This window comes from Equus caballus, chromosome 1, assembly GCF_041296265.1.
Source record: "Equus caballus isolate H_3958 breed thoroughbred chromosome 1, TB-T2T, whole genome shotgun sequence".
NCBI lineage: Eukaryota > Metazoa > Chordata > Mammalia > Perissodactyla > Equidae > Equus > Equus caballus.
The window spans coordinates 122132172-122159946 of NC_091684.1; the positions used below are offsets into that span (position 1 = coordinate 122132172).

At 66.9% G+C, this 27775-nt stretch overlaps 1 protein-coding gene and 10 non-coding genes across 11 annotated transcripts in view; all 11 read left to right on the forward strand.

Moving 5' to 3' along the window:
* Nucleotides 1-1119: 1119 nt before the first annotated feature.
* On the forward strand, nt 1120-1212 carry LOC138919441 (small nucleolar RNA SNORD116). Its single transcript, XR_011429605.1, has one exon. It is a non-coding gene; the product is annotated as a small nucleolar RNA SNORD116 (small nucleolar RNA).
* A 2705-nt stretch (nt 1213-3917) lies between these two features.
* LOC138919397 (small nucleolar RNA SNORD116) lies at nt 3918-4011 on the forward strand. Its single transcript, XR_011429553.1, has one exon. It is a non-coding gene; the product is annotated as a small nucleolar RNA SNORD116 (small nucleolar RNA).
* A 2644-nt stretch (nt 4012-6655) lies between these two features.
* LOC138919444 (small nucleolar RNA SNORD116) lies at nt 6656-6748 on the forward strand. The gene has a single exon (XR_011429613.1). It is a non-coding gene; the product is annotated as a small nucleolar RNA SNORD116 (small nucleolar RNA).
* Nucleotides 6749-9439: 2691 nt separating this feature from the next.
* LOC138919402 (small nucleolar RNA SNORD116) lies at nt 9440-9533 on the forward strand. Its single transcript, XR_011429558.1, has one exon. It is a non-coding gene; the product is annotated as a small nucleolar RNA SNORD116 (small nucleolar RNA).
* A 2644-nt stretch (nt 9534-12177) lies between these two features.
* Nucleotides 12178-12270, forward strand: LOC138919425 (small nucleolar RNA SNORD116). The gene has a single exon (XR_011429585.1). It is a non-coding gene; the product is annotated as a small nucleolar RNA SNORD116 (small nucleolar RNA).
* A 2707-nt stretch (nt 12271-14977) lies between these two features.
* LOC138919403 (small nucleolar RNA SNORD116) lies at nt 14978-15071 on the forward strand. Its single transcript, XR_011429559.1, has one exon. It is a non-coding gene; the product is annotated as a small nucleolar RNA SNORD116 (small nucleolar RNA).
* A 2644-nt stretch (nt 15072-17715) lies between these two features.
* Nucleotides 17716-17808, forward strand: LOC138919427 (small nucleolar RNA SNORD116). The gene has a single exon (XR_011429587.1). It is a non-coding gene; the product is annotated as a small nucleolar RNA SNORD116 (small nucleolar RNA).
* A 2707-nt stretch (nt 17809-20515) lies between these two features.
* On the forward strand, nt 20516-20609 carry LOC138919405 (small nucleolar RNA SNORD116). Its single transcript, XR_011429563.1, has one exon. It is a non-coding gene; the product is annotated as a small nucleolar RNA SNORD116 (small nucleolar RNA).
* A 1035-nt stretch (nt 20610-21644) lies between these two features.
* The window catches only part of LOC102150068 (uncharacterized), a 39799-nt gene continuing 33668 nt past the window's right edge, over nt 21645-27775 (forward strand). The window contains exons 1-4 of the mRNA XM_070240404.1: nt 21645-21773; nt 22372-22629; nt 22892-23026; nt 25661-25799. Coding sequence (XP_070096505.1) covers nt 21645-21773; nt 22372-22629; nt 22892-23026; nt 25661-25799 — 661 coding nt within the window. The remainder of the gene's footprint in view (nt 21774-22371; nt 22630-22891; nt 23027-25660; nt 25800-27775) is intronic.
* Nucleotides 23254-23346, forward strand: LOC138919449 (small nucleolar RNA SNORD116). Its single transcript, XR_011429618.1, has one exon. It is a non-coding gene; the product is annotated as a small nucleolar RNA SNORD116 (small nucleolar RNA).
* On the forward strand, nt 26054-26147 carry LOC138919406 (small nucleolar RNA SNORD116). Its single transcript, XR_011429564.1, has one exon. It is a non-coding gene; the product is annotated as a small nucleolar RNA SNORD116 (small nucleolar RNA).

A 27775-nucleotide genomic window follows, 5' to 3' on the forward strand; every position in this document is an offset into this window, starting at 1 on the left:
TCAGTCGGGTCTTAGCGTGGGTCGTGGTGGCCACAGACCACCTCTTCCTGGCACTTCCCCTGCCGCTGGCACCGCTGAGGGCGTGGGTGTAGCCTCAGTCAGCAGGAAGAGGCGCCTGGCCCCCGGTCCCCCGGTGGCGTGGCCACTGGAGATCAGGAGGGGCTGCTGCTTCTGCCCTCTAGCCCGTGTCCCAGCGGCGCCAGCCTTCGAGTGGTGTAGGCGCTTTACGTGGTTCAGGTCCAGCAGTGGTCGGCGCGTTTCCGTCGGGCGCGGTTCGCGTGGCACGGCGTGCGGGGACAGCGGGCGCCCACGGTCGGGCGGAGGGTGAACCTGCTGGAGTGTCGTGTTCCGGTGTTCAGAGGCAGGGGCTGTGAGAGAGGGAGCCTGCGGCCTATTTCAGCAGGCCGAAAGGGCAGAGGTGAGCCGCCGGGCGAGTCGAGGTGAAAGCCGCCAGCGCGAGCTCTTGGTCTCGCGGCAGGGCCTGAGGCCAGGGATGTGTGCGGAAGACGTGCTTCTTCAGGGGCTCGGGCCCCGCGCACCCGAAGACACGCACACGCGCCCGCCTGCGCGCCTTCCTGCGCTTGTGCTGTCACACACGCCTTCTTGTCACACCTGAGGGGAAGAGGTAGAGGCCAAGAAGATGCAAGGCTTGCCCCGGGGCGGGGAGTCGGGGTGGAACCCTTGGCCTGGCTCTGGTTACCTGAGAGCCTGGCTGGGTCGCTGAGGCGTGCGCGTGCGATTGCTCTGCACTTCCCAGGTGGGATCTCCGAGCAAAGCTTGCCGTCGCCCAAGAAGAGAAGACCTTCCTGTCGTTTGTGGAGCGGAGACGCGAGGGAATCCCGCAAGAAGCGTGGCTTCGGGTGCGCCCCGTGCCCGTGGCTCGCTGAGGCTGGTAAGGATCCCCCTGCACCCAGTTCGTGCCGTTGGCCCTGGGAGTCCCAGACCGCGCTGAGAGGCTTCTAGCCCGCGGGTCCCCGGGGGCGTGCGGAGCTGGCGCTCTGAGGGTGGGTCGACAGTTGCCCTTGCTCAGGGGCTTGGCTCGGGATTCTCCGGGCCGCTGGCCGACCCTGAGGTGATGGGCTCACCCGCCGAGCCCCGCCAGCTGCCCCGAAGGTGCTCGGATCGATGATGACTCCCTCAAATGCATTCCTTGGAAATCTGAACAAAATGAGTGAGAACTCACTACCGTCGTTCTCGCCGAGCCTGAGGTCCAGCACCTGGTCTTCTCCGGGGGTGAGAGGAGTGAGGGACAGCTTCTGGTTGATGACACTCGCGCAGAGCCCGCCCAGGGCCTCAGCGTGTGGGCGTCTGCCGTGTTTGCACCGGGAGCGTGACCGCATGAGCTGGACGTTTGCGACTCGGAGGGACTTGCTTGAATGGCCGGCCTCTGCTGGCGCGGCGCCCGGGTCGCATGGGCGTCTTTAGAGTCGGAGAGTGTGGCGTTGGCATGGGCCCGGCCCGTGGTTGGCGCTGAGTACGCGCTGGCCCGGTTCTGGCCTGAGCCGTTGCCCCGGGGGGCGTGGCGGGTGGGGTGGCGGTCCGTGTCTGGAGGCCGAACAGCCGAGTCTTCCCTGGGTTCCGTTCGGAGCCTCGGTTTGGGCCGGGCAAGCCGCAGCGCCTGTGGTTGCCTTCTGGCTTGGTGAGGAGGTGTGATGGGCCCGTGGTTTTGGCGGCGGGGGCAGCGGCCCTAGGCCGCAGCGCTGCAGCTGGCAGCTCCTGTGTGTCACCTGCTCACCCGGGCCACACACAGCTGGCCAAAGGTGGCCCTGGCGCTGACGTCCAGGCAGTGTGGTGGCTGACAGGGCGGGCAGGAAGGAAAGGGAGCGGAGGGGAGCGGCCGTAGTGCGGTTCCACGGGCTTGCACAGGATGTACCCTCTTGTTGGGTTGCGACCGCCGTCGCGGTCTTGCCAGGGGTGGCGTTGGGTCCCAAGGGGGCTGCCGGTTGTTGCCTGCCAGGGAAGGCTCGGCTGCGGTAGATGACCTGTGCGGTAGACGGCGTCGCGCCCCCGGGAGGTTCGGCCCCCAGTGTTTGTCGTCCTAGCGCCTTGAAGAGACCCACAGGCCCGCGACTGGCCACCGGCCCCGTCTGCTCCGGATTGCTGAGGCGGACAATCTCTTTGACCCTGCGCCCCCTCGGGTCCGGCGCTTGCCAGGTGAAGGCGTTGCTGCAGGAAGGTTCGCTCTTCCTGGCCCGGGGGGCTCCTGTGGTCCCGGGCGTGCCGGGGAGCGGGGCCAGGGGGCGGTGTGGGGCGTCGGGGGGGGTGGGGGGGCGTGCGCGAGGGGTGGTTAAGAGCGGTGTGCGGAAGCCTGCGGGCGTGGCAGCGACCCGAGGGTGCTGCGATCCTGGGCGCCCTGCCCCGGACGCACGTCCAGCGTGGAGGAGGAGCACGTCTCCTTGTGTGGGAGCGGTGTCCTAGTTTCATTCTTTGCCTTGTCTTCCAGGAGGAGGCAGCGTTTGTGCTCTGTGAGGTCGTCTGTGGTGTTCTGGGGCCGAAGGAGGGGGTCATAGGTCGAGCGCGACGCGGTCGACTTGGGCAAAGTCATAATGCCTTGACGGCTGTCGTCCGGGAGGCTCCCTGCCCGCCTGGCGCGCGAGGTGTTGGAGGCTACACCTTGGGGGACTTGCTGTGCAGGCGTGAGGGGGCTTCCCCTTTGGAGCAGGGAGCCGCGGGGTTGAACGTTTCCTCGAAGGCCAGCGCCCCGCAACCCGCAGGCGGTGGAAATGCCGCGTCGCTGCGTGGGAATTGGCTGTGGTCTGAGACGGGTCTTGCCCCGGGTCTCGGTGGCTGTGACCAGCCGTTGCAGCGGGGTTCCCTGCTGGCCCGCCCAGGGCGTCTTGGCTTAGATAGCCCAGACCGGAGTGCGGCCTGAAGGCGTCGGGCCCCTGGAGGTTCAGACGGGCTGCTTCTGTTGCGCCGCCCGTGGGCGAGTGGTGCCGGCTCTCGTGTCAGCCCTGTTGTCCTGGCGGTAGCCAGGTAGCATTACCATCAAGTGCCGTTCCCCCCGGCCCAGCTCGCGGGGACACGCTGGCCACGTTGACCTCACATCCACGGTCAGCGTGAGGGTGTAGGTGGATGGTCCGTGTCCTTTGCTCAGAAGGAGTGGCGCTCAGAGAGGGAGTCCGGGGCCGATTGCAGCAGCCTCTAGCGGTGCGAGTTGGCGTCCTTCCTTGGGAAGTCACCGGGCTTCCGCGTGGGGTGGCAGGGCACGAGGTCAGGCATCTGTGAGGACGGCGTGCTTTCCCGGGTGCTGAGGCCACCGCACACGGAAGCCCGCAGGCACGCACGCGCGCGCGCGCGAACACACACACACACACACACACACACACACACACACACGTGCACAGGCCTGCGCATCTGCCTACACTCGGGATATCACACGCGCCTTCGGTCATCCCGAAGGGATAGAGGTACAGGGCAAGCAGATGCAAGGGTGCCGCGGGGGGAACTGTGGCACGGATCCTGTCTTCTGACCAGCTGGGCACGTTTCTGAAGCATGCGTGTGCTTTCTCTACACTCCTCAGGTGGAAGTGCCGTGCAAAGCTCGCTGCCGCCCACCGACAGAAGAAGACCCTTCGTGTCCCGTGACGAGCGCAGGTGCGAGGCAGTCGCGGCGGAAGTGTGGCCCGGGATGCGCACCACGCCCTCGGACGGCCCAGGACGGTCAGCATTGCTTTGTCCCAAGTTCGGCCTCTCGCCCTGAGGGCTTCGCTAGACCTGCCTCAGAGGCTTCTTGGGCGCGTGTGCCCGGGGGCCCGCGGCGTCGTGCTCTGAGGGCGGACTGACTGTTGCCCCTGCTCCGGCGGGGCTCGGCTCTGGATTCTCCAGGCCGCTGGCGCCCATGAGGCGATCGGCTCGCCCGCTGCGGAGCCCCCCAGCCTGCCTGGTTAGTTTGTCCAGGTTGGCAGAACGTGCTCGGATCGATGATGACTCCCTCATATGCATTCCTTGGAAAATCTGAACAAAATGAGTGAGAACTCACTACCGTCGTTCTCATCGAAACTGAGGTCCGGCACGTTGTCTTCCCCAGGCATGGCAGGAGTGAGGGACCGCTTCCCCTTGAGCGCACTGGGACGGGCACGGGCACCACGCCGGGCGTCCGCATTTGGGAGCCGTGGCATCTGGGGGTCCTTCCTCTCACCGCGTGAGGGGGGTGTCCGTCAGTCGGCGGTGCTTGGTTGAACGGCCTGTGGCTGAGGGCCGTGGCTGGCAGCTCGCATCCTAGGTTGGGAAGTCGGAGAGTGTGGCGCTGGCACAGGCCCCGTGAGCTCGGGGCCTTGTGGCTGTGTGGGCCTGGTTCCCGCTGGGGACGAAGGCCCCGGGGGTCTGCGTCTCAGAGCTGAGCAGTAAGCAGTGGAAGGTCGCGTGGTTTCTGATGAGAGCCCCGGGCCAGGCGGGCGGCCGTCAGCTGTTCTTGCCTTTTGGCTTGGTGAGGCAGTTGGAGCACCCCTCGCGGTTTGGGGCGCCGCCGGAGGGGTGAGACTTTGGTGCTGCAGCTTGGGGCTCCTCTAGTTCTCCGGCTCGCCCAGTCCACGCCAAGGTGCCCAAACGGGGACCGGGCTGTGGGCCTGGCACTCAGGTCAAGACACTGTGGTGGCTGATGGCCTGGTCGTGGGGAGCTGGGGGGGAAGAAGAGCACGGAGAGGACAGGTCACAGTGTGATGCCGTGGGCTTCCGTGGGACGTGCTGCCTCGTTGTGTTCCGAGCGCTGGCAGCGGCTTGTCGGGAACGTGCCCTGGCTCTGACGGGGCTGGCGATTGGTGCGTGCCGGGGAAGGCTGGGGGCTTGAAGGCCCGGGGGTGTGCACTGTGGTCGGTGACCTTTGTGGCAGATGGCGGGCCTTGTTCCAGAGCGGTGGCGCTCTCCGGTTCTCTCCACGGTTCCTTGAAGAGGGGCCCGGCACGTGACTGCCGGCCGGCCGGCCGCCGCTGCTCATCGATTGCTTGGGCGACCGTGGCCTTGGATCCTCCGCCGTCTCAGGCGCGGGGTCTCCGAGGAGAAAGCGTTCCTCCAGCACGGTCCGATTTTCCTGGCGCGGTTCGCCTCATGCCTCGTCGCAGGGCTTTAGGTTTCTTCGTGGAAGCCTGTGGGCCTGGCGGAGACGGCGGGTGCCGTGACCCGAGCTGCCCTGCCGCGCACAGACGTCCGCCTTGGAAAACGTCCGCCTCTCCATGGGTGGCGGGGGCGGGGTGTGTGTGTGCTCGTTCCGTGCCTCCTCTTGCCTTCGTGGACAGAGCCATCCTTGGGGCCGTGTGAGGTCGTTTGTGGTGTTACAGGTGCCGAGGGAGGGTCCAGACGTTGAACGTGACGGGTCGAGTCCCGTACGCACAGTCGAGATTCCCTCGTGGCCGTCCTCCCCGGGGCTCCCTGGCCGCCACGTGTGTGTAGGGTTTGAGGTCCTGCTTGGGGGACTTGCCTCGCAGGCCTGAGGTGGGCCAGGCAGCGCGTGGGTGGGAAGGAGTCCTGGAAGGCCGGGGTCCAGAAAGCGGGCCCGCTGTGGTAACGCCAGGTCCCTGGACGGGAGTGGGCTCCAGGTTCAGTCGGGTCTTAGCGTGGGTCGTGGTGGCCACAGACCACCTCTTCCTGGCACTTCCCCTGCCGCTGGCACCGCTGAGGGCGTGGGTGTAGCCTCAGTCAGCAGGAAGAGGCGCCTGGCCCCCGGTCCCCCGGTGGCGTGGCCACTGGAGATCAGGAGGGGCTGCTGCTTCTGCCCTCTAGCCCGTGTCCCAGCGGCGCCAGCCTTCGAGTGGTGTAGGCGCTTTACGTGGTTCAGGTCCAGCAGTGGTCGGCGCGTTTCCGTCGGGCGCGGTTCGCGTGGCACGGCGTGCGGGGACAGCGGGCGCCCACGGTCGGGCGGAGGGTGAACCTGCTGGAGTGTCGTGTTCCGGTGTTCAGAGGCAGGGGCTGTGAGAGAGGGAGCCTGCGGCCTATTTCAGCAGGCCGAAAGGGCAGAGGTGAGCCGCCGGGCGAGTCGAGGTGAAAGCCGCCAGCGCGAGCTCTTGGTCTCGCGGCAGGGCCTGAGGCCAGGGATGTGTGCGGAAGACGTGCTTCTTCAGGGGCTCGGGCCCCGCGCACCCGAAGACACGCACACGCGCCCGCCTGCGCGCCTTCCTGCGCTTGTGCTGTCACACACGCCTTCTTGTCACACCTGAGGGGAAGAGGTAGAGGCCAAGAAGATGCAAGGCTTGCCCCGGGGCGGGGAGTCGGGGTGGAACCCTTGGCCTGGCTCTGGTTACCTGAGAGCCTGGCTGGGTCGCTGAGGCGTGCGCGTGCGATTGCTCTGCACTTCCCAGGTGGGATCTCCGAGCAAAGCTTGCCGTCGCCCAAGAAGAGAAGACCTTCCTGTCGTTTGTGGAGCGGAGACGCGAGGGAATCCCGCAAGAAGCGTGGCTTCGGGTGCGCCCCGTGCCCGTGGCTCGCTGAGGCTGGTAAGGATCCCCCTGCACCCAGTTCGTGCCGTTGGCCCTGGGAGTCCCAGACCGCGCTGAGAGGCTTCTAGCCCGCGGGTCCCCGGGGGCGTGCGGAGCTGGCGCTCTGAGGGTGGGTCGACAGTTGCCCTTGCTCAGGGGCTTGGCTCGGGATTCTCCGGGCCGCTGGCCGACCCTGAGGTGATGGGCTCACCCGCCGAGCCCCGCCAGCTGCCCCGAAGGTGCTCGGATCGATGATGACTCCCTCAAATGCATTCCTTGGAAATCTGAACAAAATGAGTGAGAACTCACTACCGTCGTTCTCGCCGAGCCTGAGGTCCAGCACCTGGTCTTCTCCGGGGGTGAGAGGAGTGAGGGACAGCTTCTGGTTGATGACACTCGCGCAGAGCCCGCCCAGGGCCTCAGCGTGTGGGCGTCTGCCGTGTTTGCACCGGGAGCGTGACCGCATGAGCTGGACGTTTGCGACTCGGAGGGACTTGCTTGAATGGCCGGCCTCTGCTGGCGCGGCGCCCGGGTCGCATGGGCGTCTTTAGAGTCGGAGAGTGTGGCGTTGGCATGGGCCCGGCCCGTGGTTGGCGCTGAGTACGCGCTGGCCCGGTTCTGGCCTGAGCCGTTGCCCCGGGGGGCGTGGCGGGTGGGGTGGCGGTCCGTGTCTGGAGGCCGAACAGCCGAGTCTTCCCTGGGTTCCGTTCGGAGCCTCGGTTTGGGCCGGGCAAGCCGCAGCGCCTGTGGTTGCCTTCTGGCTTGGTGAGGAGGTGTGATGGGCCCGTGGTTTTGGCGGCGGGGGCAGCGGCCCTAGGCCGCAGCGCTGCAGCTGGCAGCTCCTGTGTGTCACCTGCTCACCCGGGCCACACACAGCTGGCCAAAGGTGGCCCTGGCGCTGACGTCCAGGCAGTGTGGTGGCTGACAGGGCGGGCAGGAAGGAAAGGGAGCGGAGGGGAGCGGCCGTAGTGCGGTTCCACGGGCTTGCACAGGATGTACCCTCTTGTTGGGTTGCGACCGCCGTCGCGGTCTTGCCAGGGGTGGCGTTGGGTCCCAAGGGGGCTGCCGGTTGTTGCCTGCCAGGGAAGGCTCGGCTGCGGTAGATGACCTGTGCGGTAGACGGCGTCGCGCCCCCGGGAGGTTCGGCCCCCAGTGTTTGTCGTCCTAGCGCCTTGAAGAGACCCACAGGCCCGCGACTGGCCACCGGCCCCGTCTGCTCCGGATTGCTGAGGCGGACAATCTCTTTGACCCTGCGCCCCCTCGGGTCCGGCGCTTGCCAGGTGAAGGCGTTGCTGCAGGAAGGTTCGCTCTTCCTGGACCGGGGGGCTCCTGTGGTCCCGGGCGTGCCGGGGAGCGGGGCCAGGGGGCGGTGTGGGGCGTCGGGGGGGGTGGGGGGGCGTGCGCGAGGGGTGGTTAAGAGCGGTGTGCGGAAGCCTGCGGGCGTGGCAGCGACCCGAGGGTGCTGCGATCCTGGGCGCCCTGCCCCGGACGCACGTCCAGCGTGGAGGAGGAGCACGTCTCCTTGTGTGGGAGCGGTGTCCTAGTTTCATTCTTTGCCTTGTCTTCCAGGAGGAGGCAGCGTTTGTGCTCTGTGAGGTCGTCTGTGGTGTTCTGGGGCCGAAGGAGGGGGTCATAGGTCGAGCGCGACGCGGTCGACTTGGGCAAAGTCATAATGCCTTGACGGCTGTCGTCCGGGAGGCTCCCTGCCCGCCTGGCGCGCGAGGTGTTGGAGGCTACACCTTGGGGGACTTGCTGTGCAGGCGTGAGGGGGCTTCCCCTTTGGAGCAGGGAGCCGCGGGGTTGAACGTTTCCTCGAAGGCCAGCGCCCCGCAACCCGCAGGCGGTGGAAATGCCGCGTCGCTGCGTGGGAATTGGCTGTGGTCTGAGACGGGTCTTGCCCCGGGTCTCGGTGGCTGTGACCAGCCGTTGCAGCGGGGTTCCCTGCTGGCCCGCCCAGGGCGTCTTGGCTTAGATAGCCCAGACCGGAGTGCGGCCTGAAGGCGTCGGGCCCCTGGAGGTTCAGACGGGCTGCTTCTGTTGCGCCGCCCGTGGGCGAGTGGTGCCGGCTCTCGTGTCAGCCCTGTTGTCCTGGCGGTAGCCAGGTAGCATTACCATCAAGTGCCGTTCCCCCCGGCCCAGCTCGCGGGGACACGCTGGCCACGTTGACCTCACATCCACGGTCAGCGTGAGGGTGTAGGTGGATGGTCCGTGTCCTTTGCTCAGAAGGAGTGGCGCTCAGAGAGGGAGTCCGGGGCCGATTGCAGCAGCCTCTAGCGGTGCGAGTTGGCGTCCTTCCTTGGGAAGTCACCGGGCTTCCGCGTGGGGTGGCAGGGCACGAGGTCAGGCATCTGTGAGGACGGCGTGCTTTCCCGGGTGCTGAGGCCACCGCACACGGAAGCCCGCAGGCACGCACGCATACGCGCTCAAACACACACACACACACACACACGCGTGCACAGGCCTGCGCATCTGCCTACACTCGGGATATCACACGCGCCTTCGGTCATCCCGAAGGGATAGAGGTACAGGGCAAGCAGATGCAAGGGTGCCGCGGGGGGAACTGTGGCACGGATCCTGTCTTCTGACCAGCTGGGCACGTTTCTGAAGCATGCGTGTGCTTTCTCTACACTCCTCAGGTGGAAGTGCCGTGCAAAGCTCGCTGCCGCCCACCGACAGAAGAAGACCCTTCGTGTCCCGTGACGAGCGCAGGTGCGAGGCAGTCGCGGCGGAAGTGTGGCCCGGGATGCGCACCACGCCCTCGGACGGCCCAGGACGGTCAGCATTGCTTTGTCCCAAGTTCGGCCTCTCGCCCTGAGGGCTTCGCTAGACCTGCCTCAGAGGCTTCTTGGGCGCGTGTGCCCGGGGGCCCGCGGCGTCGTGCTCTGAGGGCGGACTGACTGTTGCCCCTGCTCCGGCGGGGCTCGGCTCTGGATTCTCCAGGCCGCTGGCGCCCATGAGGCGATCGGCTCGCCCGCTGCGGAGCCCCCCAGCCTGCCTGGTTAGTTTGTCCAGGTTGGCAGAACGTGCTCGGATCGATGATGACTCCCTCATATGCATTCCTTGGAAAATCTGAACAAAATGAGTGAGAACTCACTACCGTCGTTCTCATCGAAACTGAGGTCCGGCACGTTGTCTTCCCCAGGCATGGCAGGAGTGAGGGACCGCTTCCCCTTGAGCGCACTGGGACGGGCACGGGCACCACGCCGGGCGTCCGCATTTGGGAGCCGTGGCATCTGGGGGTCCTTCCTCTCACCGCGTGAGGGGGGTGTCCGTCAGTCGGCGGTGCTTGGTTGAACGGCCTGTGGCTGAGGGCCGTGGCTGGCAGCTCGCATCCTAGGTTGGGAAGTCGGAGAGTGTGGCGCTGGCACAGGCCCCGTGAGCTCAGGGCCTTGTGGCTGCGTGGGCCTGGTTCCCGCTGGGGACGAAGGCCCCGGGGGTCTGCGTCTCAGAGCTGAGCAGTAAGCAGTGGAAGGTCGCGTGGTTTCTGATGAGAGCCCCGGGCCAGGCGGGCGGCCGTCAGCTGTTCTTGCCTTTTGGCTTGGTGAGGCAGTTGGAGCACCCCTCGCGGTTTGGGGCGCCGCCGGAGGGGTGAGACTTTGATGCTGCAGCTTGGGGCTCCTCTAGTTCTCCGGCTCGCCCAGTCCACGCCAAGGTGCCCAAACGGGGACCGGGCTGTGGGCCTGGCACTCAGGTCAAGACACTGTGGTGGCTGATGGCCTGGTCGTGGGGAGCTGGGGGGGAAGAAGAGCACGGAGAGGACAGGTCACAGTGTGATGCCGTGGGCTTCCGTGGGACGTGCTGCCTCGTTGTGTTCCGAGCGCTGGCAGCGGCTTGTCGGGAACGTGCCCTGGCTCTGACGGGGCTGGCGATTGGTGCGTGCCGGGGAAGGCTGGGGGCTTGAAGGCCCGGGGGTGTGCACTGTGGTCGGTGACCTTTGTGGCAGATGGCGGGCCTTGTTCCAGAGCGGTGGCGCTCTCCGGTTCTCTCCACGGTTCCTTGAAGAGGGGCCCGGCACGTGACTGCCGGCCGGCCGGCCGCCGCTGCTCATCGATTGCTTGGGCGACCGTGGCCTTGGATCCTCCGCCGTCTCAGGCGCGGGGTCTCCGAGGAGAAAGCGTTCCTCCAGCACGGTCCGATTTTCCTGGCGTGGTTCGCCTCATGCCTCGTCGCAGGGCTTTAGGTTTCTTCGTGGAAGCCTGTGGGCCTGGCGGAGACGGCGGGTGCCGTGACCCGAGCTGCCCTGCCGCGCACAGACGTCCGCCTTGGAAAACGTCCGCCTCTCCATGGGTGGCGGGGGCGGGGTGTGTGTGTGCTCGTTCCGTGCCTCCTCTTGCCTTCGTGGACAGAGCCATCCTTGGGGCCGTGTGAGGTCGTTTGTGGTGTTACAGGTGCCGAGGGAGGGTCCAGACGTTGAACGTGACGGGTCGAGTCCCGTACGCACAGTCGAGATTCCCTCGTGGCCGTCCTCCCCGGGGCTCCCTGGCCGCCACGTGTGTGTAGGGTTTGAGGTCCTGCTTGGGGGACTTGCCTCGCAGGCCTGAGGTGGGCCAGGCAGCGCGTGGGTGGGAAGGAGTCCTGGAAGGCCGGGGTCCAGAAAGCGGGCCCGCTGTGGTAACGCCAGGTCCCTGGACGGGAGTGGGCTCCAGGTTCAGTCGGGTCTTAGCGTGGGTCGTGGTGGCCACAGACCACCTCTTCCTGGCACTTCCCCTGCCGCTGGCACCGCTGAGGGCGTGGGTGTAGCCTCAGTCAGCAGGAAGAGGCGCCTGGCCCCCGGTCCCCCGGTGGCGTGGCCACTGGAGATCAGGAGGGGCTGCTGCTTCTGCCCTCTAGCCCGTGTCCCAGCGGCGCCAGCCTTCGAGTGGTGTAGGCGCTTTACGTGGTTCAGGTCCAGCAGTGGTCGGCGCGTTTCCGTCGGGCGCGGTTCGCGTGGCACGGCGTGCGGGGACAGCGGGCGCCCACGGTCGGGCGGAGGGTGAACCTGCTGGAGTGTCGTGTTCCGGTGTTCAGAGGCAGGGGCTGTGAGAGAGGGAGCCTGCGGCCTATTTCAGCAGGCCGAAAGGGCAGAGGTGAGCCGCCGGGCGAGTCGAGGTCAAAGCCGCCAGCGCGAGCTCTTGGTCTCGCGGCAGGGCCTGAGGCCAGGGATGTGTGCGGAAGACGTGCTTCTTCAGGGGCTCGGGCCCCGCGCACCCGAAGACACGCACACGCGCCCGCCTGCGCGCCTTCCTGCGCTTGTGCTGTCACACACGCCTTCTTGTCACACCTGAGGGGAAGAGGTAGAGGCCAAGAAGATGCAAGGCTTGCCCCGGGGCGGGGAGTCGGGGTGGAACCCTTGGCCTGGCTCTGGTTACCTGAGAGCCTGGCTGGGTCGCTGAGGCGTGCGCCTGCGATTGCTCTGCACTTCCCAGGTGGGATCTCCGAGCAAAGCTTGCCGTCGCCCAAGAAGAGAAGACCTTCCTGTCGTTTGTGGAGCGGAGACGCGAGGGAATCCCGCAAGAAGCGTGGCTTCGGGTGCGCCCCGTGCCCGTGGCTCGCTGAGGCTGGTAAGGAGCCCCCTGCACCCAGTTCGTGCCGTTGGCCCTGGGAGTCCCAGACCGCGCTGAGAGGCTTCTAGCCCGCGGGTCCCCGGGGGCGTGCGGAGCTGGCGCTCTGAGGGTGGGTCGACAGTTGCCCTTGCTCAGGGGCTTGGCTCGGGATTCTCCGGGCCGCTGGCCGACCCTGAGGTGATGGGCTCACCCGCCGAGCCCCGCCAGCTGCCCCGAAGGTGCTCGGATCGATGATGACTCCCTCAAATGCATTCCTTGGAAATCTGAACAAAATGAGTGAGAACTCACTACCGTCGTTCTCGCCGAGACTGAGGTCCAGCACCTGGTCTTCTCCGGGGGTGAGAGGAGTGAGGGACAGCTTCTGGTTGATGACACTCGCGCAGAGCCCGCCCAGGGCCTCAGCGTGTGGGCGTCTGCCGTGTTTGCACCGGGAGCGTGACCGCATGAGCTGGACGTTTGCGACTCGGAGGGACTTGCTTGAATGGCCGGCCTCTGCTGGCGCGGCGCCCGGGTCGCATGGGCGTCTTTAGAGTCGGAGAGTGTGGCGTTGGCATGGGCCCGGCCCGTGGTTGGCGCTGAGTACGCGCTGGCCCGGTTCTGGCCTGAGCCGTTGCCCCGGGGGGCGTGGCGGGTGGGGTGGCGGTCCGTGTCTGGAGGCCGAACAGCCGAGTCTTCCCTGGGTTCCGTTCGGAGCCTCGGTTTGGGCCGGGCAAGCCGCAGCGCCTGTGGTTGCCTTCTGGCTTGGTGAGGAGGTGTGATGGGCCCGTGGTTTTGGCGGCGGGGGCAGCGGCCCTAGGCCGCAGCGCTGCAGCTGGCAGCTCCTGTGTGTCACCTGCTCACCCGGGCCACACACAGCTGGCCAAAGGTGGCCCTGGCGCTGACGTCCAGGCAGTGTGGTGGCTGACAGGGCGGGCAGGAAGGAAAGGGAGCGGAGGGGAGCGGCCGTAGTGCGGTTCCACGGGCTTGCACAGGATGTACCCTCTTGTTGGGTTGCGACCGCCGTCGCGGTCTTGCCAGGGGTGGCGTTGGGTCCCAAGGGGGCTGCCGGTTGTTGCCTGCCAGGGAAGGCTCGGCTGCGGTAGATGACCTGTGCGGTAGACGGCGTCGCGCCCCCGGGAGGTTCGGCCCCCAGTGTTTGTCGTCCTAGCGCCTTGAAGAGACCCACAGGCCCGCGACTGGCCACTGGCCCCGTCTGCTCCGGATTGCTGAGGCGGACAATCTCTTTGACCCTGCGCCCCCTCGGGTCCGGCGCTTGCCAGGTGAAGGCGTTGCTGCAGGAAGGTTCGCTCTTCCTGGCCTGGGGGGCTCCTGTGGTCCCGGGCGTGCCGGGGAGCGGGGCCAGGGGGCGGTGTGGGGCGTCGGGGGGGGTGGGGGGGCGTGCGCGAGGGGTGGTTAAGAGCGGTGTGCGGAAGCCTGCGGGCGTGGCAGCGACCCGAGGGTGCTGCGATCCTGGGCGCCCTGCCCCGGACGCACGTCCAGCGTGGAGGAGGAGCACGTCTCCTTGTGTGGGAGCGGTGTCCTAGTTTCATTCTTTGCCTTGTCTTCCAGGAGGAGGCAGCGTTTGTGCTCTGTGAGGTCGTCTGTGGTGTTCTGGGGCCGAAGGAGGGGGTCATAGGTCGAGTGCGACGCGGTCGACTTGGGCAAAGTCATAATGCCTTGACGGCTGTCGTCCGGGAGGCTCCCTGCCCGCCTGGCGCGCGAGGTGTTGGAGGCTACACCTTGGGGGACTTGCTGTGCAGGCGTGAGGGGGCTTCCCCTTTGGAGCAGGGAGCCGCGGGGTTGAACGTTTCCTCGAAGGCCAGCGCCCCGCAACCCGCAGGCGGTGGAAATGCCGCGTCGCTGCGTGGGAATTGGCTGTGGTCTGAGACGGGTCTTGCCCCGGGTCTCGGTGGCTGTGACCAGCCGTTGCAGCGGGGTTCCCTGCTGGCCCGCCCAGGGCGTCTTGGCTTAGATAGCCCAGACCGGAGTGCGGCCTGAAGGCGTCGGGCCCCTGGAGGTTCAGACGGGCTGCTTCTGTTGCGCCGCCCGTGGGCGAGTGGTGCCGGCTCTCGTGTCAGCCCTGTTGTCCTGGCGGTAGCCAGGTAGCATTACCATCAAGTGCCGTTCCCCCCGGCCCAGCTCGCGGGGACACGCTGGCCACGTTGACCTCACATCCACGGTCAGCGTGAGGGTGTAGGTGGATGGTCCGTGTCCTTTGCTCAGAAGGAGTGGCGCTCAGAGAGGGAGTCCGGGGCCGATTGCAGCAGCCTCTAGCGGTGCGAGTTGGCGTCCTTCCTTGGGAAGTCACCGGGCTTCCGCGTGGGGTGGCAGGGCACGAGGTCAGGCATCTGTGAGGACGGCGTGCTTTCCCGGGTGCTGAGGCCACCGCACACGGAAGCCCGCAGGCACGCACGCGCGCAAACACACACACACACACACACACACGCACACACACACACACACACAGGTGCACAGGCCTGCGCATCTGCCTACACTCGGGATATCACACGCGCCTTCGGTCATCCCGAAGGGATAGAGGTACAGGGCAAGCAGATGCAAGGGTGCCGCGGGGGGAACTGTGGCACGGATCCTGTCTTCTGACCAGCTGGGCACGTTTCTGAAGCATGCGTGTGCTTTCTCTACACTCCTCAGGTGGAAGTGCCGTGCAAAGCTCGCTGCCGCCCACCGACAGAAGAAGACCCTTCGTGTCCCGTGACGAGCGCAGGTGCGAGGCAGTCGCGGCGGAAGTGTGGCCCGGGATGCGCACCACGCCCTCGGACGGCCCAGGACGGTCAGCATTGCTTTGTCCCAAGTTCGGCCTCTCGCCCTGAGGGCTTCGCTAGACCTGCCTCAGAGGCTTCTTGGGCGCGTGTGCCCGGGGGCCCGCGGCGTCGTGCTCTGAGGGCGGACTGACTGTTGCCCCTGCTCCGGCGGGGCTCGGCTCTGGATTCTCCAGGCCGCTGGCGCCCATGAGGCGATCGGCTCGCCCGCTGCGGAGCCCCCCAGCCTGCCTGGTTAGTTTGTCCAGGTTGGCAGAACGTGCTCGGATCGATGATGACTCCCTCATATGCATTCCTTGGAAAATCTGAACAAAATGAGTGAGAACTCACTACCGTCGTTCTCATCGAAACTGAGGTCCGGCACGTTGTCTTCCCCAGGCATGGCAGGAGTGAGGGACCGCTTCCCCTTGAGCGCACTGGGACGGGCACGGGCACCACGCCGGGCGTCCGCATTTGGGAGCCGTGGCATCTGGGGGTCCTTCCTCTCACCGCGTGAGGGGGGTGTCCGTCAGTCGGCGGTGCTTGGTTGAACGGCCTGTGGCTGAGGGCCGTGGCTGGCAGCTCGCATCCTAGGTTGGGAAGTCGGAGAGTGTGGCGCTGGCACAGGCCCCGTGAGCTCGGGGCCTTGTGGCTGTGTGGGCCTGGTTCCCGCTGGGGACGAAGGCCCCGGGGGTCTGCGTCTCAGAGCTGAGCAGTAAGCAGTGGAAGGTCGCGTGGTTTCTGATGAGAGCCCCGGGCCAGGCGGGCGGCCGTCAGCTGTTCTTGCCTTTTGGCTTGGTGAGGCAGTTGGAGCACCCCTCGCGGTTTGGGGCGCCGCCGGAGGGGTGAGACTTTGGTGCTGCAGCTTGGGGCTCCTCTAGTTCTCCGGCTCGCCCAGTCCACGCCAAGGTGCCCAAACGGGGACCGGGCTGTGGGCCTGGCACTCAGGTCAAGACACTGTGGTGGCTGATGGCCTGGTCGTGGGGAGCTGGGGGGGAAGAAGAGCACGGAGAGGACAGGTCACAGTGTGATGCCGTGGGCTTCCGTGGGACGTGCTGCCTCGTTGTGTTCCGAGCGCTGGCAGCGGCTTGTCGGGAACGTGCCCTGGCTCTGACGGGGCTGGCGATTGGTGCGTGCCGGGGAAGGCTGGAGGCTTGAAGGCCCGGGGGTGTGCACTGTGGTCGGTGACCTTTGTGGCAGATGGCGGGCCTTGTTCCAGAGCGGGGGCGCTCTCCGGTTCTCTCCACGGTTCCTTGAAGAGGGGCCCGGCACGTGACTGCCGGCCGGCCGGCCGCCGCTGCTCATCGATTGCTTGGGCGACCGTGGCCTTGGATCCTCCGCCGTCTCAGGCGCGGGGTCTCCGAGGAGAAAGCGTTCCTCCAGCACGGTCCGATTTTCCTGGCGCGGTTCGCCTCATGCCTCGTCGCAGGGCTTTAGGTTTCTTCGTGGAAGCCTGTGGGCCTGGCGGAGACGGCGGGTGCCGTGACCCGAGCTGCCCTGCCGCGCACAGACGTCCGCCTTGGAAAACGTCCGCCTCTCCATGGGTGGCGGGGGCGGGGTGTGTGTGTGCTCGTTCCGTGCCTCCTCTTGCCTTCGTGGACAGAGCCATCCTTGGGGCCGTGTGAGGTCGTTTGTGGTGTTACAGGTGCCGAGGGAGGGTCCAGACGTTGAACGTGACGGGTCGAGTCCCGTACGCACAGTCGAGATTCCCTCGTGGCCGTCCTCCCCGGGGCTCCCTGGCCGCCACGTGTGTGTAGGGTTTGAGGTCCTGCTTGGGGGACTTGCCTCGCAGGCCTGAGGTGGGCCAGGCAGCGCGTGGGTGGGAAGGAGTCCTGGAAGGCCGGGGTCCAGAAAGCGGGCCCGCTGTGGTAACGCCAGGTCCCTGGACGGGAGTGGGCTCCAGGTTCAGTCGGGTCTTAGCGTGGGTCGTGGTGGCCACAGACCACCTCTTCCTGGCACTTCCCCTGCCGCTGGCACCGCTGAGGGCGTGGGTGTAGCCTCAGTCAGCAGGAAGAGGCGCCTGGCCCCCGGTCCCCCGGTGGCGTGGCCACTGGAGATCAGGAGGGGCTGCTGCTTCTGCCCTCTAGCCCGTGTCCCAGCGGCGCCAGCCTTCGAGTGGTGTAGGCGCTTTACGTGGTTCAGGTCCAGCAGTGGTCGGCGCGTTTCCGTCGGGCGCGGTTCGCGTGGCACGGCGTGCGGGGACAGCGGGCGCCCACGGTCGGGCGGAGGGTGAACCTGCTGGAGTGTCGTGTTCCGGTGTTCAGAGGCAGGGGCTGTGAGAGAGGGAGCCTGCGGCCTATTTCAGCAGGCCGAAAGGGCAGAGGTGAGCCGCCGGGCGAGTCGAGGTGAAAGCCGCCAGCGCGAGCTCTTGGTCTCGCGGCAGGGCCTGAGGCCAGGGATGTGTGCGGAAGACGTGCTTCTTCAGGGGCTCGGGCCCCGCGCACCCGAAGACACGCACACGCGCCCGCCTGCGCGCCTTCCTGCGCTTGTGCTGTCACACACGCCTTCTTGTCACACCTGAGGGGAAGAGGTAGAGGCCAAGAAGATGCAAGGCTTGCCCCGGGGCGGGGAGTCGGGGTGGAACCCTTGGCCTGGCTCTGGTTACCTGAGAGCCTGGCTGGGTCGCTGAGGCGTGCGCCTGCGATTGCTCTGCACTTCCCAGGTGGGATCTCCGAGCAAAGCTTGCCGTCGCCCAAGAAGAGAAGACCTTCCTGTCGTTTGTGGAGCGGAGACGCGAGGGAATCCCGCAAGAAGCGTGGCTTCGGGTGCGCCCCGTGCCCGTGGCTCGCTGAGGCTGGTAAGGAGCCCCCTGCACCCAGTTCGTGCCGTTGGCCCTGGGAGTCCCAGACCGCGCTGAGAGGCTTCTAGCCCGCGGGTCCCCGGGGGCGTGCGGAGCTGGCGCTCTGAGGGTGGGTCGACAGTTGCCCTTGCTCAGGGGCTTGGCTCGGGATTCTCCGGGCCGCTGGCCGACCCTGAGGTGATGGGCTCACCCGCCGAGCCCCGCCAGCTGCCCCGAAGGTGCTCGGATCGATGATGACTCCCTCAAATGCATTCCTTGGAAATCTGAACAAAATGAGTGAGAACTCACTACCGTCGTTCTCGCCGAGACTGAGGTCCAGCACCTGGTCTTCTCCGGGGGTGAGAGGAGTGAGGGACAGCTTCTGGTTGATGACACTCGCGCAGAGCCCGCCCAGGGCCTCAGCGTGTGGGCGTCTGCCGTGTTTGCACCGGGAGCGTGACCGCATGAGCTGGACGTTTGCGACTCGGAGGGACTTGCTTGAATGGCCGGCCTCTGCTGGCGCGGCGCCCGGGTCGCATGGGCGTCTTTAGAGTCGGAGAGTGTGGCGTTGGCATGGGCCCGGCCCGTGGTTGGCGCTGAGTACGCGCTGGCCCGGTTCTGGCCTGAGCCGTTGCCCCGGGGGGCGTGGCGGGTGGGGTGGCGGTCCGTGTCTGGAGGCCGAACAGCCGAGTCTTCCCTGGGTTCCGTTCGGAGCCTCGGTTTGGGCCGGGCAAGCCGCAGCGCCTGTGGTTGCCTTCTGGCTTGGTGAGGAGGTGTGATGGGCCCGTGGTTTTGGCGGCGGGGGCAGCGGCCCTAGGCCGCAGCGCTGCAGCTGGCAGCTCCTGTGTGTCACCTGCTCACCCGGGCCACACACAGCTGGCCAAAGGTGGCCCTGGCGCTGACGTCCAGGCAGTGTGGTGGCTGACAGGGCGGGCAGGAAGGAAAGGGAGCGGAGGGGAGCGGCCGTAGTGCGGTTCCACGGGCTTGCACAGGATGTACCCTCTTGTTGGGTTGCGACCGCCGTCGCGGTCTTGCCAGGGGTGGCGTTGGGTCCCAAGGGGGCTGCCGGTTGTTGCCTGCCAGGGAAGGCTCGGCTGCGGTAGATGACCTGTGCGGTAGACGGCGTCGCGCCCCCGGGAGGTTCGGCCCCCAGTGTTTGTCGTCCTAGCGCCTTGAAGAGACCCACAGGCCCGCGACTGGCCACCGGCCCCGTCTGCTCCGGATTGCTGAGGCGGACAATCTCTTTGACCCTGCGCCCCCTCGGGTCCGGCGCTTGCCAGGTGAAGGCGTTGCTGCAGGAAGGTTCGCTCTTCCTGGCCCGGGGGGCTCCTGTGGTCCCGGGCGTGCCGGGGAGCGGGGCCAGGGGGCGGTGTGGGGCGTCGGGGGGGGTGGGGGGGCGTGCGCGAGGGGTGGTTAAGAGCGGTGTGCGGAAGCCTGCGGGCGTGGCAGCGACCCGAGGGTGCTGCGATCCTGGGCGCCCTGCCCCGGACGCACGTCCAGCGTGGAGGAGGAGCACGTCTCCTTGTGTGGGAGCGGTGTCCTAGTTTCATTCTTTGCCTTGTCTTCCAGGAGGAGGCAGCGTTTGTGCTCTGTGAGGTCGTCTGTGGTGTTCTGGGGCCGAAGGAGGGGGTCATAGGTCGAGTGCGACGCGGTCGACTTGGGCAAAGTCATAATGCCTTGACGGCTGTCGTCCGGGAGGCTCCCTGCCCGCCTGGCGCGCGAGGTGTTGGAGGCTACACCTTGGGGGACTTGCTGTGCAGGCGTGAGGGGGCTTCCCCTTTGGAGCAGGGAGCCGCGGGGTTGAACGTTTCCTCGAAGGCCAGCGCCCCGCAACCCGCAGGCGGTGGAAATGCCGCGTCGCTGCGTGGGAATTGGCTGTGGTCTGAGACGGGTCTTGCCCCGGGTCTCGGTGGCTGTGACCAGCCGTTGCAGCGGGGTTCCCTGCTGGCCCGCCCAGGGCGTCTTGGCTTAGATAGCCCAGACCGGAGTGCGGCCTGAAGGCGTCGGGCCCCTGGAGGTTCAGACGGGCTGCTTCTGTTGCGCCGCCCGTGGGCGAGTGGTGCCGGCTCTCGTGTCAGCCCTGTTGTCCTGGCGGTAGCCAGGTAGCATTACCATCAAGTGCCGTTCCCCCCGGCCCAGCTCGCGGGGACACGCTGGCCACGTTGACCTCACATCCACGGTCAGCGTGAGGGTGTAGGTGGATGGTCCGTGTCCTTTGCTCAGAAGGAGTGGCGCTCAGAGAGGGAGTCCGGGGCCGATTGCAGCAGCCTCTAGCGGTGCGAGTTGGCGTCCTTCCTTGGGAAGTCACCGGGCTTCCGCGTGGGGTGGCAGGGCACGAGGTCAGGCATCTGTGAGGACGGCGTGCTTTCCCGGGTGCTGAGGCCACCGCACACGGAAGCCCGCAGGCACGCACGCGCGCAAACACACACACACACACACACACACGCACACACACACACACACACAGGTGCACAGGCCTGCGCATCTGCCTACACTCGGGATATCACACGCGCCTTCGGTCATCCCGAAGGGATAGAGGTACAGGGCAAGCAGATGCAAGGGTGCCGCGGGGGGAACTGTGGCACGGATCCTGTCTTCTGACCAGCTGGGCACGTTTCTGAAGCATGCGTGTGCTTTCTCTACACTCCTCAGGTGGAAGTGCCGTGCAAAGCTCGCTGCCGCCCACCGACAGAAGAAGACCCTTCGTGTCCCGTGACGAGCGCAGGTGCGAGGCAGTCGCGGCGGAAGTGTGGCCCGGGATGCGCACCACGCCCTCGGACGGCCCAGGACGGTCAGCATTGCTTTGTCCCAAGTTCGGCCTCTCGCCCTGAGGGCTTCGCTAGACCTGCCTCAGAGGCTTCTTGGGCGCGTGTGCCCGGGGGCCCGCGGCGTCGTGCTCTGAGGGCGGACTGACTGTTGCCCCTGCTCCGGCGGGGCTCGGCTCTGGATTCTCCAGGCCGCTGGCGCCCATGAGGCGATCGGCTCGCCCGCTGCGGAGCCCCCCAGCCTGCCTGGTTAGTTTGTCCAGGTTGGCAGAACGTGCTCGGATCGATGATGACTCCCTCATATGCATTCCTTGGAAAATCTGAACAAAATGAGTGAGAACTCACTACCGTCGTTCTCATCGAAACTGAGGTCCGGCACGTTGTCTTCCCCAGGCATGGCAGGAGTGAGGGACCGCTTCCCCTTGAGCGCACTGGGACGGGCACGGGCACCACGCCGGGCGTCCGCATTTGGGAGCCGTGGCATCTGGGGGTCCTTCCTCTCACCGCGTGAGGGGGGTGTCCGTCAGTCGGCGGTGCTTGGTTGAACGGCCTGTGGCTGAGGGCCGTGGCTGGCAGCTCGCATCCTAGGTTGGGAAGTCGGAGAGTGTGGCGCTGGCACAGGCCCCGTGAGCTCGGGGCCTTGTGGCTGTGTGGGCCTGGTTCCCGCTGGGGACGAAGGCCCCGGGGGTCTGCGTCTCAGAGCTGAGCAGTAAGCAGTGGAAGGTCGCGTGGTTTCTGATGAGAGCCCCGGGCCAGGCGGGCGGCCGTCAGCTGTTCTTGCCTTTTGGCTTGGTGAGGCAGTTGGAGCACCCCTCGCGGTTTGGGGCGCCGCCGGAGGGGTGAGACTTTGGTGCTGCAGCTTGGGGCTCCTCTAGTTCTCCGGCTCGCCCAGTCCACGCCAAGGTGCCCAAACGGGGACCGGGCTGTGGGCCTGGCACTCAGGTCAAGACACTGTGGTGGCTGATGGCCTGGTCGTGGGGAGCTGGGGGGGAAGAAGAGCACGGAGAGGACAGGTCACAGTGTGATGCCGTGGGCTTCCGTGGGACGTGCTGCCTCGTTGTGTTCCGAGCGCTGGCAGCGGCTTGTCGGGAACGTGCCCTGGCTCTGACGGGGCTGGCGATTGGTGCGTGCCGGGGAAGGCTGGAGGCTTGAAGGCCCGGGGGTGTGCACTGTGGTCGGTGACCTTTGTGGCAGATGGCGGGCCTTGTTCCAGAGCGGGGGCGCTCTCCGGTTCTCTCCACGGTTCCTTGAAGAGGGGCCCGGCACGTGACTGCCGGCCGGCCGGCCGCCGCTGCTCATCGATTGCTTGGGCGACCGTGGCCTTGGATCCTCCGCCGTCTCAGGCGCGGGGTCTCCGAGGAGAAAGCGTTCCTCCAGCACGGTCCGATTTTCCTGGCGCGGTTCGCCTCATGCCTCGTCGCAGGGCTTTAGGTTTCTTCGTGGAAGCCTGTGGGCCTGGCGGAGACGGCGGGTGCCGTGACCCGAGCTGCCCTGCCGCGCACAGACGTCCGCCTTGGAAAACGTCCGCCTCTCCATGGGTGGCGGGGGCGGGGTGTGTGTGTGCTCGTTCCGTGCCTCCTCTTGCCTTCGTGGACAGAGCCATCCTTGGGGCCGTGTGAGGTCGTTTGTGGTGTTACAGGTGCCGAGGGAGGGTCCAGACGTTGAACGTGACGGGTCGAGTCCCGTACGCACAGTCGAGATTCCCTCGTGGCCGTCCTCCCCGGGGCTCCCTGGCCGCCACGTGTGTGTAGGGTTTGAGGTCCTGCTTGGGGGACTTGCCTCGCAGGCCTGAGGTGGGCCAGGCAGCGCGTGGGTGGGAAGGAGTCCTGGAAGGCCGGGGTCCAGAAAGCGGGCCCGCTGTGGTAACGCCAGGTCCCTGGACGGGAGTGGGCTCCAGGTTCAGTCGGGTCTTAGCGTGGGTCGTGGTGGCCACAGACCACCTCTTCCTGGCACTTCCCCTGCCGCTGGCACCGCTGAGGGCGTGGGTGTAGCCTCAGTCAGCAGGAAGAGGCGCCTGGCCCCCGGTCCCCCGGTGGCGTGGCCACTGGAGATCAGGAGGGGCTGCTGCTTCTGCCCTCTAGCCCGTGTCCCAGCGGCGCCAGCCTTCGAGTGGTGTAGGCGCTTTACGTGGTTCAGGTCCAGCAGTGGTCGGCGCGTTTCCGTCGGGCGCGGTTCGCGTGGCACGGCGTGCGGGGACAGCGGGCGCCCACGGTCGGGCGGAGGGTGAACCTGCTGGAGTGTCGTGTTCCGGTGTTCAGAGGCAGGGGCTGTGAGAGAGGGAGCCTGCGGCCTATTTCAGCAGGCCGAAAGGGCAGAGGTGAGCCGCCGGGCGAGTCGAGGTCAAAGCCGCCAGCGCGAGCTCTTGGTCTCGCGGCAGGGCCTGAGGCCAGGGATGTGTGCGGAAGACGTGCTTCTTCAGGGGCTCGGGCCCCGCGCACCCGAAGACACGCACACGCGCCCGCCTGCGCGCCTTCCTGCGCTTGTGCTGTCACACACGCCTTCTTGTCACACCTGAGGGGAAGAGGTAGAGGCCAAGAAGATGCAAGGCTTGCCCCGGGGCGGGGAGTCGGGGTGGAACCCTTGGCCTGGCTCTGGTTACCTGAGAGCCTGGCTGGGTCGCTGAGGCGTGCGCCTGCGATTGCTCTGCACTTCCCAGGTGGGATCTCCGAGCAAAGCTTGCCGTCGCCCAAGAAGAGAAGACCTTCCTGTCGTTTGTGGAGCGGAGACGCGAGGGAATCCCGCAAGAAGCGTGGCTTCGGGTGCGCCCCGTGCCCGTGGCTCGCTGAGGCTGGTAAGGAGCCCCCTGCACCCAGTTCGTGCCGTTGGCCCTGGGAGTCCCAGACCGCGCTGAGAGGCTTCTAGCCCGCGGGTCCCCGGGGGCGTGCGGAGCTGGCGCTCTGAGGGTGGGTCGACAGTTGCCCTTGCTCAGGGGCTTGGCTCGGGATTCTCCGGGCCGCTGGCCGACCCTGAGGTGATGGGCTCACCCGCCGAGCCCCGCCAGCTGCCCCGAAGGTGCTCGGATCGATGATGACTCCCTCAAATGCATTCCTTGGAAATCTGAACAAAATGAGTGAGAACTCACTACCGTCGTTCTCGCCGAGCCTGAGGTCCAGCACCTGGTCTTCTCCGGGGGTGAGAGGAGTGAGGGACAGCTTCTGGTTGATGACACTCGCGCAGAGCCCGCCCAGGGCCTCAGCGTGTGGGCGTCTGCCGTGTTTGCACCGGGAGCGTGACCGCATGAGCTGGACGTTTGCGACTCGGAGGGACTTGCTTGAATGGCCGGCCTCTGCTGGCGCGGCGCCCGGGTCGCATGGGCGTCTTTAGAGTCGGAGAGTGTGGCGTTGGCATGGGCCCGGCCCGTGGTTGGCGCTGAGTACGCGCTGGCCCGGTTCTGGCCTGAGCCGTTGCCCCGGGGGGCGTGGCGGGTGGGGTGGCGGTCCGTGTCTGGAGGCCGAACAGCCGAGTCTTCCCTGGGTTCCGTTCGGAGCCTCGGTTTGGGCCGGGCAAGCCGCAGCGCCTGTGGTTGCCTTCTGGCTTGGTGAGGAGGTGTGATGGGCCCGTGGTTTTGGCGGCGGGGGCAGCGGCCCTAGGCCGCAGCGCTGCAGCTGGCAGCTCCTGTGTGTCACCTGCTCACCCGGGCCACACACAGCTGGCCAAAGGTGGCCCTGGCGCTGACGTCCAGGCAGTGTGGTGGCTGACAGGGCGGGCAGGAAGGAAAGGGAGCGGAGGGGAGCGGCCGTAGTGCGGTTCCACGGGCTTGCACAGGATGTACCCTCTTGTTGGGTTGCGACCGCCGTCGCGGTCTTGCCAGGGGTGGCGTTGGGTCCCAAGGGGGCTGCCGGTTGTTGCCTGCCAGGGAAGGCTCGGCTGCGGTAGATGACCTGTGCGGTAGACGGCGTCGCGCCCCCGGGAGGTTCGGCCCCCAGTGTTTGTCGTCCTAGCGCCTTGAAGAGACCCACAGGCCCGCGACTGGCCACCGGCCCCGTCTGCTCCGGATTGCTGAGGCGGACAATCTCTTTGACCCTGCGCCCCCTCGGGTCCGGCGCTTGCCAGGTGAAGGCGTTGCTGCAGGAAGGTTCGCTCTTCCTGGCCCGGGGGGCTCCTGTGGTCCCGGGCGTGCCGGGGAGCGGGGCCAGGGGGCGGTGTGGGGCGTCGGGGGGGGTGGGGGGGCGTGCGCGAGGGGTGGTTAAGAGCGGTGTGCGGAAGCCTGCGGGCGTGGCAGCGACCCGAGGGTGCTGCGATCCTGGGCGCCCTGCCCCGGACGCACGTCCAGCGTGGAGGAGGAGCACGTCTCCTTGTGTGGGAGCGGTGTCCTAGTTTCATTCTTTGCCTTGTCTTCCAGGAGGAGGCAGCGTTTGTGCTCTGTGAGGTCGTCTGTGGTGTTCTGGGGCCGAAGGAGGGGGTCATAGGTCGAGTGCGACGCGGTCGACTTGGGCAAAGTCATAATGCCTTGACGGCTGTCGTCCGGGAGGCTCCCTGCCCGCCTGGCGCGCGAGGTGTTGGAGGCTACACCTTGGGGGACTTGCTGTGCAGGCGTGAGGGGGCTTCCCCTTTGGAGCAGGGAGCCGCGGGGTTGAACGTTTCCTCGAAGGCCAGCGCCCCGCAACCCGCAGGCGGTGGAAATGCCGCGTCGCTGCGTGGGAATTGGCTGTGGTCTGAGACGGGTCTTGCCCCGGGTCTCGGTGGCTGTGACCAGCCGTTGCAGCGGGGTTCCCTGCTGGCCCGCCCAGGGCGTCTTGGCTTAGATAGCCCAGACCGGAGTGCGGCCTGAAGGCGTCGGGCCCCTGGAGGTTCAGACGGGCTGCTTCTGTTGCGCCGCCCGTGGGCGAGTGGTGCCGGCTCTCGTGTCAGCCCTGTTGTCCTGGCGGTAGCCAGGTAGCATTACCATCAAGTGCCGTTCCCCCCGGCCCAGCTCGCGGGGACACGCTGGCCACGTTGACCTCACATCCACGGTCAGCGTGAGGGTGTAGGTGGATGGTCCGTGTCCTTTGCTCAGAAGGAGTGGCGCTCAGAGAGGGAGTCCGGGGCCGATTGCAGCAGCCTCTAGCGGTGCGAGTTGGCGTCCTTCCTTGGGAAGTCACCGGGCTTCCGCGTGGGGTGGCAGGGCACGAGGTCAGGCATCTGTGAGGACGGCGTGCTTTCCCGGGTGCTGAGGCCACCGCACACGGAAGCCCGCAGGCACGCACGCGCGCAAACACACACACACACACACACACACGCACACACACACACACACACAGGTGCACAGGCCTGCGCATCTGCCTACACTCGGGATATCACACGCGCCTTCGGTCATCCCGAAGGGATAGAGGTACAGGGCAAGCAGATGCAAGGGTGCCGCGGGGGGAACTGTGGCACGGATCCTGTCTTCTGACCAGCTGGGCACGTTTCTGAAGCATGCGTGTGCTTTCTCTACACTCCTCAGGTGGAAGTGCCGTGCAAAGCTCGCTGCCGCCCACCGACAGAAGAAGACCCTTCGTGTCCCGTGACGAGCGCAGGTGCGAGGCAGTCGCGGCGGAAGTGTGGCCCGGGATGCGCACCACGCCCTCGGACGGCCCAGGACGGTCAGCATTGCTTTGTCCCAAGTTCGGCCTCTCGCCCTGAGGGCTTCGCTAGACCTGCCTCAGAGGCTTCTTGGGCGCGTGTGCCCGGGGGCCCGCGGCGTCGTGCTCTGAGGGCGGACTGACTGTTGCCCCTGCTCCGGCGGGGCTCGGCTCTGGATTCTCCAGGCCGCTGGCGCCCATGAGGCGATCGGCTCGCCCGCTGCGGAGCCCCCCAGCCTGCCTGGTTAGTTTGTCCAGGTTGGCAGAACGTGCTCGGATCGATGATGACTCCCTCATATGCATTCCTTGGAAAATCTGAACAAAATGAGTGAGAACTCACTACCGTCGTTCTCATCGAAACTGAGGTCCGGCACGTTGTCTTCCCCAGGCATGGCAGGAGTGAGGGACCGCTTCCCCTTGAGCGCACTGGGACGGGCACGGGCACCACGCCGGGCGTCCGCATTTGGGAGCCGTGGCATCTGGGGGTCCTTCCTCTCACCGCGTGAGGGGGGTGTCCGTCAGTCGGCGGTGCTTGGTTGAACGGCCTGTGGCTGAGGGCCGTGGCTGGCAGCTCGCATCCTAGGTTGGGAAGTCGGAGAGTGTGGCGCTGGCACAGGCCCCGTGAGCTCGGGGCCTTGTGGCTGTGTGGGCCTGGTTCCCGCTGGGGACGAAGGCCCCGGGGGTCTGCGTCTCAGAGCTGAGCAGTAAGCAGTGGAAGGTCGCGTGGTTTCTGATGAGAGCCCCGGGCCAGGCGGGCGGCCGTCAGCTGTTCTTGCCTTTTGGCTTGGTGAGGCAGTTGGAGCACCCCTCGCGGTTTGGGGCGCCGCCGGAGGGGTGAGACTTTGGTGCTGCAGCTTGGGGCTCCTCTAGTTCTCCGGCTCGCCCAGTCCACGCCAAGGTGCCCAAACGGGGACCGGGCTGTGGGCCTGGCACTCAGGTCAAGACACTGTGGTGGCTGATGGCCTGGTCGTGGGGAGCTGGGGGGGAAGAAGAGCACGGAGAGGACAGGTCACAGTGTGATGCCGTGGGCTTCCGTGGGACGTGCTGCCTCGTTGTGTTCCGAGCGCTGGCAGCGGCTTGTCGGGAACGTGCCCTGGCTCTGACGGGGCTGGCGATTGGTGCGTGCCGGGGAAGGCTGGAGGCTTGAAGGCCCGGGGGTGTGCACTGTGGTCGGTGACCTTTGTGGCAGATGGCGGGCCTTGTTCCAGAGCGGGGGCGCTCTCCGGTTCTCTCCACGGTTCCTTGAAGAGGGGCCCGGCACGTGACTGCCGGCCGGCCGGCCGCCGCTGCTCATCGATTGCTTGGGCGACCGTGGCCTTGGATCCTCCGCCGTCTCAGGCGCGGGGTCTCCGAGGAGAAAGCGTTCCTCCAGCACGGTCCGATTTTCCTGGCGCGGTTCGCCTCATGCCTCGTCGCAGGGCTTTAGGTTTCTTCGTGGAAGCCTGTGGGCCTGGCGGAGACGGCGGGTGCCGTGACCCGAGCTGCCCTGCCGCGCACAGACGTCCGCCTTGGAAAACGTCCGCCTCTCCATGGGTGGCGGGGGCGGGGTGTGTGTGTGCTCGTTCCGTGCCTCCTCTTGCCTTCGTGGACAGAGCCATCCTTGGGGCCGTGTGAGGTCGTTTGTGGTGTTACAGGTGCCGAGGGAGGGTCCAGACGTTGAACGTGACGGGTCGAGTCCCGTACGCACAGTCGAGATTCCCTCGTGGCCGTCCTCCCCGGGGCTCCCTGGCCGCCACGTGTGTGTAGGGTTTGAGGTCCTGCTTGGGGGACTTGCCTCGCAGGCCTGAGGTGGGCCAGGCAGCGCGTGGGTGGGAAGGAGTCCTGGAAGGCCGGGGTCCAGAAAGCGGGCCCGCTGTGGTAACGCCAGGTCCCTGGACGGGAGTGGGCTCCAGGTTCAGTCGGGTCTTAGCGTGGGTCGTGGTGGCCACAGACCACCTCTTCCTGGCACTTCCCCTGCCGCTGGCACCGCTGAGGGCGTGGGTGTAGCCTCAGTCAGC